The sequence below is a fragment of the Cnephaeus nilssonii genome, assembly GCF_951640355.1.
Source record: "Cnephaeus nilssonii genome assembly, chromosome: 5".
NCBI lineage: Eukaryota > Metazoa > Chordata > Mammalia > Chiroptera > Vespertilionidae > Cnephaeus > Cnephaeus nilssonii.
The window spans coordinates 105,689,839-105,704,049 of record NC_137076.1 but is presented as its reverse complement, the minus strand read 5'-3'; the positions used below and the strand labels follow the sequence as shown (position 1 = coordinate 105,704,049).

The 14,211-nt window shown below is 42.7% G+C and overlaps 1 protein-coding gene across 2 annotated transcripts in view; it reads right to left on the bottom strand.

Moving 5' to 3' along the window:
- SIMC1 (SUMO interacting motifs containing 1) overlaps window positions 1-14,211 on the bottom strand; it is a 37,306-nt gene that overhangs the window by 15,691 nt on the left and 7,404 nt on the right. For both annotated transcript variants that reach the window (XR_013813535.1, XM_079771369.1), the window contains exons 2-4: window positions 4,825-6,927; window positions 2,882-3,114; window positions 2,041-2,110 (exon numbers count right to left, since the gene is read on the bottom strand). Coding sequence is in view for 1 of the 2 variants with exons in the window: in XM_079771369.1 (XP_079627495.1) it covers window positions 2,041-2,110; window positions 2,882-3,114; window positions 4,825-6,927 (2,406 nt within the window). In the remaining variant the exon portion in view is untranslated. The remainder of the gene's footprint in view (window positions 1-2,040; window positions 2,111-2,881; window positions 3,115-4,824; window positions 6,928-14,211) is intronic.

Here is a 14,211-nt window from a genome sequence, read left to right as displayed (position 1 = left end):
GCTTTGGTGGCACACAGACCTCATTTACGGCTTTTTGTTGGTTTGAGCCTCTTATCGAACGTAGGCCTCTGAGTCTCAGTGTCCTGTGATCTCTGTGGTGGTCATTCTAACCAAAGCCAATGTAAAGCCTGTCACTCAGCAGGCGGGCACGCACAGTCAGCAGTTTCACTTTACTGGGAGACAGGTGCTGGGATCCAGGCCCGGGAACTCAGGCTGTGAAACCTCAGCGAATGAGAGGGCACCCATCCATTTTTGGCCTCTGTGGGGGACTTTTCAAACACCGCAGGGCAGGCTTGTTTTCTAGAAACTGAACTCTTGGTCAACAGGAAGAATGGCCATTCTAAGTATCTACAATTTTTTTCTTTCTTTTTTTTGGAGGATGTGGGGATAGGATACCTTTGTCTTCTAAATGTGTATTTTCTCTAATCTTTATTGATATAAATGCTTTCGAAAAACTCAAGGACTTGTGCTAGATTTAAGAAGAGTTTTCCAGTGACACCTCTCCACAGCCACTTGTCCTTCCAGCGCCCCTCAGGGAAGAGCTTTGAACTCTTCTGTAGGTTACCCTAAAGATCTCTAAAAAAACGCTCTTATCACACTATTTTTTTATTTATCAGCTTTAGACATTACCTATTGGTTTCTGCTATGCTAGATGAGGATTTATCTCATTTATGCCACATCCCACTCTCTTCCTAAAATAACTACCTCAATTTATGTTCCAACATCTACAAATAATATATTCTGTCTCTCCATGCTGTAAGATAAGGATACTGTAATAGCCCTACTATTCTCAGGGATGCTATCTCTTTCCATTTCCCATCCTTTATCTTCTATACTTTTCTATTTCCACTGTCAAAGCTAATAAAATGGTCTTCCATGCTTTGTATAAAATTGATTTTAAACATGATAACTAAATAGTGTTCACAGCCGAAACTGGTTTGGCTCAGTGGATAGAGCGTCGGCCTGCGGACTCAAGGGTCCCAGGTTCAATTCCGGTCAAGGGCATGTACCTCGGTTGCAGGCACATCCCCAGTAGGGGATGTGCAAGAGGCAGCTGATCGATGTTTCTCTCTCATCAATGTTTCTAACTCTCTATCCCTCTCTCTTCCTCTCTGTAAAAAAATCAATAAAATATATTTAAAAAAAAATAAAAAATAGTGTTCACAGTGCAAGGACCATGTTAAAATTATTTACTACACTGGAGATCCATACAGTATACGAAGAAAATAATTTCTTTCTGGTGAAGATTTTTTATTTTCTTAAAGCTTCTTTTATATCCTTTCTACATTGCTTGACATTATCAGTTTAGTTCTTTCACCTCCTCAAGAATAGTGTTGAATTTTGAGAATACTCTTCTTTTCCAAATTGATTTTTTTTTGGTATTTTTAAAAACAACTTTGTTGACAAACCATAAAATTCATCCATTTTAAATGTATAACAAATGATTTGTTATAAATATATCAAGTTCTGCAACCATCACCATAACCATTTTATTTATTATTAGTAGTATTATTATTTTTAATTGTTGACATTACAAATGTCCCCGATTTCTCCGTTTGTCCTCCTCCACCCAGACCCTCCTCCTCCCTCTGGCCCTCCCCACGTTGTGGTCTGTGTCCACTGGCCACGCATACATGTCCTTTGGCAGGTTTTCCCCCTCTTTGGCTGCAGCCCTTCCCACATGGCCTCTGGCCTCTGGTTTCTCTGCCTAGCTTCATCCATCATCACTCTTACATTTCCTGTAGATCTCCCCATCTTCATCCAGATCTAATGTCCTTCTTACTTTCATTGCCATGGATTTACAACTTTCCCTACTCATTTACGATTATTTCTCAGGGGAGCTCAAGAAAGAGAGGGATAAGTGAATGTCCTCAATCTTGAATGAGAAGACAGCACATACCATTTCAGTAGGAATTATCTGATGGGGATGAAAGTATAAAGGACATAATGGCAAAGACTTGACTATCAGATTTGTTGTTACTTTTGTTTCTAGTGAAAATTTCCTCTGCAGAAGATACACCCTCATAACTGTCCAGTTACCTCTTCCTCCATGACGTACGTGAGCAGCTTCCAGTCCCACTCCACTGTCTTGGCATTAGCTGGGTGGAGCCTGAAAGTCAAGGGGCATGCGGTTAGCGTTCTGGAGAGCCTAGTGGGAAGGGCTGGGATCTAGGTGACAGAAGCCAGAGCCCCCTCTTATCCTGAGTCCTCTGCCCACCCCTCTTCGATACAATACCATGTCACCTGAAGGTAGGATTTCTTTTTCTTTCTTTGCCACCCAGTATCCATTTCCCTTTTGGAAGGCATTAGTGACCCAATTTTGCCTTGAGGAAATCAACCTTTGTTAGTTAGCCCACTGGCCTTACCACCAGGACCCTGGAATGAAGCCTTGAATCCAGTTATATTCTACCCCTCAGTTCGCAGTGATTGCCTCACAGACGGGCTCATGTCTTAGGTTATGCCAAGTAAAGACCAAAGACTCAATTTCAGAACTCTGTGTGCTTATAAAGGAAGCCGACTCCTTCTCCCACTCAGAGTGTCAGGAAAGCTAGAGGCTGAGAAGGCGGCCACGTGAAGCCCGCGAACAGAAGCCAAGCAGAGCTGAAAACGAGTCCTTGTAACTGGTTTTGAACTGAATCAAGTCATTTTATTCCTAGGTTTCTCGTAACATGCATCATTACATTCTCCTTTACTATCTGTGACGGCCAGTTTGGTTTGGCTTTCCTGTCAACTAGTAATCCAAACAACACTAGTATGTCAACTAGTAATCCAAATAACCAAGTCACCCTCTCTAATGGCTAGCTGAATAGAGCCTCGGCAAGGGAAAGCTGTGCCCCAGTCCAGGCTCCCTACAAGGTTTGCCCACATCGAAGGTTCATACTGTTGAATTTTCATGAGGAGCATGTAGGCCTCCTTCAGGACATCCACGGTCTCAGAGCCACTGAGCAGGATTTTCTGGATGATGTGAGCCACAATTTCTCTGGGTGGGTAATGCTGGGGTGACACGAAGTCCATCAAAAACTGCACCGTCCCCAGGGGGAAATTTTCTTCAATGGTGTTTGTTACCATTCTTAGTCTTCGATGGGGGATGGGTTCTAATTTTTGACCCCTGTTCTGTAGAGACAAAGAGAAATAAATTAGGATGGGTTTCTACAGACTTAAAAGCAAGAGGTTCTGGAACAGGTTGAAGACAGCAAAGTTGTCCATGCATTTGAAATATTCATAATTCTTTAAAAAAGAGACTGGAAGGGCTTATCTAAAAATGTTCAATGACATGGGAAAATGCTTATATTAAATTAAAAAATAAGAATTCAGTATTCTACATATAACATGACTTCATCTGTGTTAAAACATAGCATAGAAAGAAAAACACGAAAGAGTCAAGAGCTAGCCTAAGCTGATTTTGGGGTGAGGGTGATAAGATACTTAGGGGTAGTTATAATAATTTATCAGGTACTGAAGTAGAGGAAGAAATACATTTTAAATTATGTTTTACTGTTAGGCAAAGATCCCATTTTGTTCTCTCTCTCTCTCTCTCTTTTTGAGTTGCTAGTAAATATTAAGTTGCTTTCTCGCCCAAAAAAGTATGTATATAAAGTCTGGGAGAGAAAAATGTGAAAAGTGGTTTCTATTATCTGGGTAGTGGAATTATAGGTGATTGTTTTTCTCTATATGCTCTTTTGTATTTTCAATTTTTCCATAATGGACATATATTACTTTCATAACCAGAAGAAAAACAAACATTAAGAAACTTGATATAGGAATAATAGCATTAATTATAAAACAATTTTTGTACATTGAACTTATCCTCACTTCTCACAACAACCTTAAGAAATACATATTATTGCCCTGGCCAATTTGACTCAATGGATTGAGCATTGGCCTGCGGAATGAAGGGTCCGGGTTCAATTCTGGTCAAAGGCACATGCCCAGAATGTGGGCTCAATCCCCAGGAGGGGGCATACAAGAGGCAGCTGATCAGTGATTCTCTCTCATCATTGATGTTTCTATCTCTCTCTCTCCCCCTTCCTCTCTGAAATCAATAAAAACGTATATTTTTTAAAAAGAAGTACATATTCCTACTTTATAGATTAAAAAACCCTGAGATTTAGGAAGTAAGCATTTGTCATACATTGCCAGAAGCCAATTCCAGCATGTCATAACTGCAAGAGTTTCATCGAAAGGTTGATGGAACTTGGGGACTCACCCAAGTTCCATCAACCCAAGGGCTGAGTCACATATGTTATCGCCTGTTGGGAATGGCTGAAGGCATTTCCCCAAACCTGAAAAGGATGCATTAAATTGAATGTTTGCTGTCTGACAGCTCAGGGCATCTTAATCTACATGTTATTGCCTCCTACTGGCCAAACACCTGAACAGCCAAAGGCAATTCCCCATTCTGACAATGCTTCTGTAGAAACCCTACCCTTTGAAGTGTATAGCTCCACGTTGCCTTAGGACAATTTGTGTTAATAAAAAGCAAGGGGTCCTGAGACAAGGAGAACTTGGTTTCTTCAGCCAGGCTCCTCTGCCTCCCCCAATGCCTTTCAAAATTATGTTTCGTCTCTGGACTCTTATTTAATCTACGCACGGCCCCTTCTCCAGATTCCAGAACCCTTCTAGATGCCGGATCGAGACCCACCGGTCTTAAATGTCACCCAACGTCTGGCAATACATTAAATGGTTTCACAAACAGGGGAAGATAAAAATGTCAAGTTCATATTGGGCATGTTCTCTCATGCTTGGATTCCTGCTAGCATACTAACCTCATGCTAGGCCTGTTCAGAGGGCATCTAAGCCCTGGGGGAAGACAGGTTAGCTCACCTCTCTCATGTCTTTATCGGGTATTAGTGTCTGGAAGAAGAGGTGATGCACCGGAGGTCGTAAGAAGTACTTCAGTCTATGCAGGCATGGTCTGTTGTACAACACGCCTGCTGGGGATCGTGCTTGTATGTGGGCAGACCCGGGGTTGGCAGGCTCTGACATTGATATCCCCTTTCTGGCTGGAGTTTCTGTGACAGAGAGCCAGGGAATTTTCTCTAAGGAAGTTTTAGACTGTGGAGACTGTGGGCTGAGAGAGCAGCTTGGAGAAGATGGACCTGAGATATCCATAGGAGTGTCATGGTTCTGTACATCATTTGGGGTAGAGTCAGGCCTGTCTCCTGGCAAGGGTGGCATGTCTCCAGGTGAACGCAGCACATCTGGTAAATGTGAGACTTCTCCAGTTGACTGGGGCGCACCTCTTGGTGACTGGGGTGCACCTCTTGGTGACCATGGCACATCTCTAGGTGACTGTGGCGCACCTGTTGGTGACTGGGGTGCACCTCTTGGTGACTGCGGTGCATCTCTTGGTGACCACAGTGTATCTCTTGGTGATTGCGGTACATAGCTTGGTGTCTGCGGTGCATCTCTTGGTGACCGCGGTGTATCTCTTGGTGATTGCGGTACATAGCTTGGTGTCTGCGGTGCATCTCTTGGTGTCTGCGGTGTATCTCTTGGTGACCGTGGTGCATCTCTTGGTGACCGCGGTGTATCTCTTGGTGACCGCGGTGTATCTCTCGGTGACCGCATTGTATCCCTTGGTGATTGCGGTACATAGCTTGGTGTCTGTGGTGCATCTCTTGGTGATGGCAGTGTATCTCTTGGTGACCGCGGTGTATCTCTTGGTGATGGCAGTGTATCTCTTGGTGACCGCAGTGTATCTCTTGGTGATGGCAGTGTATCTCTTGGTGACCGCAGTGTATCTCTTGGTGATGGCAGTGTATCTCTTGGTGACCGTAGTGTATCTCTTGGTGATGGCAGTGTATCTCTTGGTGACCGCGGTGTATCTCGTGGTGATTGCGGTGCATAGCTTGGTGTCTGCGGTGCATCTCTTGGTGACCGTGGAGCATCTCGCAATGACTGTGACATGTCTCCTGATGACTGGGGCACATCTGGTGGCTGTGGCATATCTCCCAGTGACTGTGGCATGTCTTGCAGGTGTGCCACTTCTTGTGGATAGGATATGTTTTGAGGTGGGCCGCGTACACCTTGAGGTAGGCCCAGAGAGTCTTGAGACGGGCAGAGGGAGTCTTGAGATGGGCTAGGTGAGTGCTGAGGATGCCATGATGAGCTCTGAGGTCGGCTTGGTGAGTGCTGAGGATGCCATGAGTCCTGAGGTGGGCATGGTAAGTGCTGAGGATGCCATGAGTCCTGAGGTGGGCATGGTAAGTGCTGAGGATGCCATGAGTCCTGAGGTGGGCTTGTCATACTTTGCTGAGGGCATGACATGTTCTGAAGGCATGGCATTTCTTGAGGCAGGTTAGGCAAAGCTTGTAGTTGGCACTGCGCAGGTTGTGATGGGCATGACAAGGCTCGTGGTGGGCAGGAGGAGGCTCGTGGTGGACATGGCAAGGATTGCAGTGGGCATGGCAAGGCTTGTGGTGGGCAAGGTACATCTTGCTGTGGGCATGGCAAGGGCACCCTTTGATTGCTGCTGTTACCATTATTGCTTATTGGGGAGAGGGAGTGAACATCTGAAGATAGCTCTAGGCTGGACAAGAAGCTGAAGTCATCTTTGAATGCGGTGGAGCTACAGTTCGGCTGTGCTGGATAAACAGAGTCCCCACTGGCAGATGTAGGGGCTTGGGAGCCTACAAATGCGGTTTCCTCCAAAAGGTCCAAATCCACAGGATCGCTGTTAATGATTCTCCGGGCTGCGGGCCAAGAGCTTCTGTCCACCCGCCCTTCCATCGCCTCTTTGCTGGAGAGGCTGCCACATGTTTGAAGACTGGTTGACTCCTTCTGGGAAGGAGCAACGGGTTCCAGAGTCAAGTCAAGAGTGGCAATAGGTCTGTTTTCTTCCTCGGTTCTTGTCAGGTCAATCACACAGATTGCACTGCGATCCTTTGGCCTCGGTCTGGTTTCTCGGGTTAAGTCAATGAAGTCCTGTTGAAGGATTGTGAGAAGACAAAGGGTCAAGTAGGTAGTCTCAGCTTTATCTAAGAAGATAAACCTTAGCTTTTAAAGATCAGCTACAGAAAAAGAGACGCTAATATAAGAGACTCTAATACGTGCTAAGACATGTTCTTAATTTTCACAATGACCCTGTTAAGTAAGCATTATCACCTCCATTGTGCAGAGGGGAAACTGAAGTTCAGAGACATGAATCATTTGCCTGAGGATCACACAGCTAACTAGTAGAGACAAACATGCAACCCTAACAGAGAGAGGCTTTAAAAAATTAAAATAGTACAAAAGATAGAAGGTAAACAATTTCTTTCTGAGCCCAGTCACACTCCCTAGGAAACAATCACTCTTACCTACTTGTGTTCAGATGATTTTTAAAAAACTAATTCTACAAAACTTAGAGAAACAGACATTAAGTAATTTATCCTATTCAAGATCATTGTAAAAAGGCACATAAGCTTCCTGTTTCATTTTGCAAACCTCACATAAGACAACAAAATGCGATCAGAAGAAAAGAAAAATTGAAAGGTGCTCCTTGTTTGCCCTGGGTGGTCTTGGTTTATGTCTGTTGTCCTAGGTAATTATTATCAGCACTCCCTTTCACTCTCAAAAGGGTATCAGTGTGTATAATAAATAATGTCATCCTTATTACTAACCAGTCTCACTCATGAACAGAAATGCCAATATCCTCTCTGAAATATTAGCAAATCAACTGCAGTATTTTTTTTAAAAGAGTTCCATTTCTCATCAAAAGGACTAACTAGATACTCTGATAAGCCAACCTATTAAAAGCTAGAATGAATACATAAAAGATTTATTTCATCAAGATACAATTTAAAAACTATACACCTAATAACATAGTTTCCATAAAGAAAAACCAGGTAAAAGTAAAAGGAGAAAAAGAATATCCAGTCATTGTGAGAAATCTTCACAAATCTCTTTTGGTCAATATGAAAATAAAAAATTACTAAGTATATAAAGACTTGAACATATTTAACAAGCTTTTGCTCAGGTAAAACAATTATTCACAATTAAATGAAATATTTACAAAAATTAACCATATACTAGTAGTCAAAGTACATCTTAATCAATGTCAAAAGATTGATAATACTCAGACCAAAATACTATTAGGTTAAAAATCAATACAAAAAAATAACTAGGGAAAACTCCACACAACTGCAAATTAAGAAGTATGACCAAATAACATATAGATCAAAGAAATCATAGAAACTAGAAAACCTTAAGAACTGAACAATAACAAAAAATGAGACATGCAGCAATTTAGAAGAAAATTTAGAGACTTAGACACTTAACTAGAAAAGAATGAAAGGAAATTAATGTGCTAGGTACACATCTTTAGACAATAGAAAAAGAACAGAACAGGCCCAAAGAAAGCAGAAATGAACAAAAGAACAAACAGCAGAGAAGAGCAGCAATGTCAAAGGTTTGTTCTTTAAAAGATTATTAATAGTCCTGGCCAGTGGCTCAGTTAGTTGGAGCATCATCCCATACACCAGAAGGTTTGCAGATTCGGTTCCTGGTCAGGGCGTGTACAGGAGGCAACAGATAAATGTTTCTGACACATCGATGTATCTCTTTCTCCTCCCACCCCTTCCTCTTTCTCTAAAATCAATTTTAAAATCCTCGGGTGAGGATTAAAAATCCTATATAATAAAGAGATAATATGCAAATTGACCATCACTCCAACACACAAGATGGCCGCCCCCATGTGGTCAAAGATGGCTGCCCCCATGTGGACACAAGATGGCCACCACAAGATGGCTGGCAGGGGAGGGCAGTTGTGGGCAATCAGGCCAGCAGGGGAAGGCCGTTAGGGGTGACCGGGTCAGCAGAGGAGGGCAGTTGGGGGCGACAAGGCCTGCAGGGGAGGGCAGTTGGGGGGGACCAGATCTGCAGGGGAGGACAGTTGGGGGAGACCAGGCCAGCAGGGGAGGGCAGTTGGGGGGGACCAGGCCGGCAGGGGAGGGCAGTTGGGGGCAACTAGGCTGGCAAGGGAGGGAAGTTAGGGGTGACTGGGCCAGCAGGGGAGGGCAGTTGGGGACAACCAGGCCTACAGGGGAGGACAGTTAGGGTCACCCAGGCCTGCAGGGGAGGGCAGTTGGGGTGACCAGGCCAGCAGGGGAGGGCAGTTGGGGGCAATTGGGCCGGCAGAGGAAGTTAGGCGTCAATCAGGCTGGCAGGGGAGTGGTTAGGGGGTGATCAGGCTGGCAGGCAGAAGCAGTTAGGGGCAATCAGGCAGGCGAGCAGTTGAGAGCCAGCAGTCCTGGATTGTGAGAGGGATGTCCAATTGCCCATTTAGGCCCGATCCCTAAATGGGCAGTTGGACATCCCTTGAGGAGTCCCAAATTGGAGAGGGTGCAGGCTGGGCTGAGGGACACACACACACCCCGTGCACGAATTTCATGCACCAGGCCTCTAGTAATAATAATAATAAAAAAAGTCCAGCCCTGGTTGGGTAGATTAGTTGCTTGGAGCATCCTTCTATAAAACAAACAGTTGGATTCCTGGTCAGTCCCCCACCCCCCCAAAAAATAAAAATAAGTAAGACTTAATATTGTCAAACATCTGATAAGAAAACAAAGAGAAAGCACAAGTAACCAACGTCAAGAATGAAAAGAAATAAAATTATAGATGTTTTCAAGGTAAAAAAAGATGGAAAAAAAAAAGATGAGAAGATATTATGAATAACTTTATGTCAAAAACACTTGGGAACTTAGATGAAACAGATAAATTCTGAAAAAAATAAAGCTTAGCAAAACTGACTTAAGAAACTGGGTGCTGGGTATATGGGGGATCATTACATGATTTGCTCTATTTTTCCATGTTTGAAATTTTCCGTAATAAAAAGATATTTTAAAATTGACTTAAGAATATAAAGTCAAAATAGTCCTTTAACTAATAAACAAATCAAATCATTAATTTTTTTTCCTTCCAAAAATTGCCAGACCCAGATGACTTTAAAAAGAGAATTTTCAAACTGATGTTTCTCTCTCTGTGTCTCTCCCCCTCTCTTCGACTCTCTCTAAAAATCAATAGAGCCCTACCTGGTTTGGCTCAGTGGATGGCACATCAGTCTGCAGACTGAAAGGTGCCAGGTTCAATTCTAGTCAGGGGCACATGTTTGGGTTGTGGGCTTGATCCTCAGTGTGGAACATGCAGGAGGCAGCCGATCAGTTCTCTCTCATCATTGATGTTTATCTCTCTCTCTCCCTCTCCCTTCCTCTCTGAAATCAATAAAAATATACTTAAACTAGAGGCCTCGTGCATGGATTTGTGCACCAGTAGGGTCCCTCGGCCTGGCCTGCGCCCTCTCTCAATTCGGGACCCCTCAGGGGATGTCAGACTGCCAGTTTTGGGCCTCTAGTATGCATATAAGATCTTTGGTTAATCTCTTCCCGCCCTTCCCCCTCTCCCCTTCCCTCTAAGATTCATCAGTCTGTTCCTTGTTTCCATGCCTGTGTGTTGAGCGTTTGCCCTGTGGTGATCAGTACATGTCATAGCTATCGGTTGAATGGTCGAACAGTTGAACAGTCGCTTAGGCTTTTATATATCTTTTATATATATAGATAAATAAATAAAAATCAATGGAAAAATAAACAAAAATGTTTGGTAGAAAACACCTGGGCCGGGTGCTTTCTGATACTGAAGGTTATTAATTATGATTCAATTTCTTTGATATAGGTATATTCAGATTGTCTATTCATAGGACTATTAAAACAAAACATTTAAAATTCAAAAAGTATTGTTTCTCCTCTAATTAACCTATAAATCTAAACAAAATTCCAATGGATCCCACAAAGAATAACAGTATGTCCATAACAGTGGCATATATTAAAGTTATAAATACACATTAGACTTTAATTCCAAAATTCCACTGTAAGAAACTATCCTACAGACATATTTTTATGAAGAGTTCATCACATCATAACCTGAAACACAAAAGAAAAATTAAATTCAATGAGAGACTGATTAAATAGTTTTTGTTAATCCTATATAATAAAAGCATAGTATGCAAATTGTCCCCTTGACCGGGAGTTCATTGGGGTTTGACCAGGGGGTGGGACAAGCCAGGGGAAGGGAGGGAGGCCCGGCTGGGAGCAGTGGCTGCGGCAGCAGGAGACCGGGGGAGGGGAGGGGAGGGAATACACTGGGCCTCTAGTGTTAGATAAGATGCAGCTGATAAAATATGCATTGAATGAATATTTGTGCCAGGCATCACGTTATGAACTGGGAATACCACTGTGAGCAAAATGGACAATAGTAGGAATGATACTAATATTTTTTATAAATTATTATTATTCATTTTCTAATTGACTTCAGCAAGGAAGGGAGAGAGACAGAAACATCAATGACAAGACAGAACCACTGATTGGCTGTCTCCTGCATGTCCCACACTGGGGATCGAGCCCACAACTTGGGCATGAGCCCTGACCAGGAACTGAACCATGAACTCCCGGTCCAAAGGTCGACACTCAACCACTGAACCACACTGGCCAGGCCTAATGTTTTTTAAATGACAAAAAATATATTAAATGGTTTTTAAAAAGTATGATTCCATTGGGAAAAAATTAGACATTTATATATTTTTTATGTACATACACAAAAAAGTTCTGGAACAATACACAAAAACTGTTAGTTATCTCGGGAGAGTGGGAATGAACAGAGGTGGGTTCTTACTGATGTCCTGAATTTTTTCCTGTTTATAATTTTTATTATTTAAAATGGGGTAATTTTAATTTTCAAAATATATGATTGTGTACTTTAAAGAAAAAAAACAGAAAACCCTTGGAGGGTACAGGACTTCCTTTTGGAGTAAAGAAAAATTTATTAAAGTAGATAGTGGTGGTGGTTGCACAACTGAGGGAATTTTGTCTGGTATGGAATTATCTATATATATAAAAGGCTAATATGCTAAGTGTCCATCCAGGTAATGATGTCATGTAGCAACGCCCGGCTTCCTCTCCCTAGTGACTAGCCTCCTTGCAGTTTCTCCAGCCCAGGAATACAACTTGCTTTATAGCCAGGTGCAAACATTTTACACTTTTAACCAAATGTCTGTGAAGCTTTTTCTCATGCCTTATCCCATTTGATCCTCACAGAAGTCCTGGAGTAGGTAGATAGGAGGCTTGGTGGAATTCTATTTTCTTTTCATTAGCCAGAAAACAGAGATTTAGAAAGCGTAGACACTTGACCTGACTGAAATGAAGTAAGAAATGGTGGACCTTGACAATGACTTCAAGTTTTCTCACTGTGCAGAATATAGTCAAACACTGCTGCAGTTAAATATTTTACCCTTTGTTCTCCCTGCGTGATCTACAGTAATAATCTGCTTCTTGTTGATATTTACTGCTGTGTTGCTGACAATTACCTGAAAGAGAAGCTGGGGTGCTTCACTGGGCTGGAAAAACTTTAGCTCAATCAGAAAACAGGTCTAATTAAGCAAGTTTATTCTCTATATATAAAAGGCTAAGTTGACTCGCACATGTGCAATACATATAAAGCTCTCGCTGGCGCTAATCACATGCATGTTTCCATCTATCATTGTCGATCATGAATTTGGTTGACACTTCTATTATAGAGAAAGGGCGAATAGCGATATTAAAATATTTCTTCTAATTAATTTCCTTTCAATGTACATGAATCTGTGCACCGGGCCACTAGTATCTTAATAAAGCTATTAAGCTGTTAATGGAAGATGAAGAAGTCATTTTCAGCCTTAAGGGAAGCTGACCTTGATTTAAGATCCAAATTATTTTGACATCTGATGTTTTAAATTAAAAATGTAGGTGAATTTTGCTTTCTACTTTATGACATATCCATATTTTAGTTCCAAAAAATCTTTATATAAAAAAATTAGCCTGGTGCTCGCTTTGGCAGCACATATACTAAAATTGGAACAGTACAGAGATGAGCTTGGTCCCTGTGCAAGGATGACATGAAAATTCACGAAGTGTTCCATCGCCCTGGGTGGGCACTGGCGTCCTCATATTGGGCTTGGAGAAGTCGTTCCAGAGACCCACTCTGGGCATGCGCCCAGGCTTTCTGGGATGCCCACTTATCTTAAAAAAAAAAAGTTAGCCTGGGATAGATTCTGTGTTTATCCCTTGGCTCTCCCATCACAGAGAGTATTTTAACATAATCCTATATAATAAAAGCCTAATATGCAAATCGACCGAATTGCAGAACAACCGGTCGCTATGACACGCACTGACCACCAGAGGGCAGACACTCAACACAGGAGCTGCCCCCAGCCCACAGGCCCCAGGCCAGCCAAGGCGGGTGTCAGCAGGGGCCCCCTGGTCGCCCCGCAGATTGGCCCTGATCGCCGGCCAGGCCTAGGGACTCTACCCCTGCACAAATTTCGTGCGTCGGGCCTCTAGTCTATATACATAAAGGCTAATATGCAAAGTGTCCCCTCAGGGGTTTGACCAGGAGACCGGGAGTTCAATCGCTCGCTATGACGTGTGCTGACCACCAGGGGGCGGTGTGGAATGAAGGAAGGCCCCGGCTGGCAGCCAGAAGGCCCCAATCGCCAGCCAGGCCTGGGGACCCTACCTGTGCATGAATTTCGTGCACCCTGGCCTCTAGTTATAACTTATCAGAAAGAAAGGATTCCTTAGAATACTAGCAATAAGAATTCAGTTTCTCCTTAAATATATAGTTACTGAGCACCCACTCTATTTGAGGCGTAAGCTAGTTGCTGGGGGTATTGGGAATGTGGCTGCATATAGCAGTGAACTTAATATTCCAGGGAAGAGTGATTTTTTTAAGAAAAAGTGATTTTTTAAAATATATTTTAAGTAGACCGGGTTTTAAAAAGTAATTTTTCAATTTTTAAATTAAAAAACCCTGGTTGGTCTATTTTTATAAAAACACGTTTAAAAAACCAGAATTACAGCTGTGGCTGGGTGGCTCAGTTGATTGGAGTGTCATCCTGTACACCAAAAGGTTGTGGGTTCGATTCAGTCAGGGGACACACCTAGGTTTCGGGTTCAACTGGTTGGGGCCCATATGGGAGGCAACTAATTGATGTTTCTCTCTCTCACATTAATTCTCTCTCTCCCCCCTTTCCTCTCTCTCTAAAATCAATAGAAACATATTCTCAGGTGAGGATAAAAAAAAAAAGAATTATATTTTGCAACTTGCATTTTCCCCCTCAACCATTTCTAGCATCCCTAGAGGATTTTCCCCTGGAAACCTGGTGAGAGGTTCACAAATTTACCCCAGGATCTTGAGATTGAG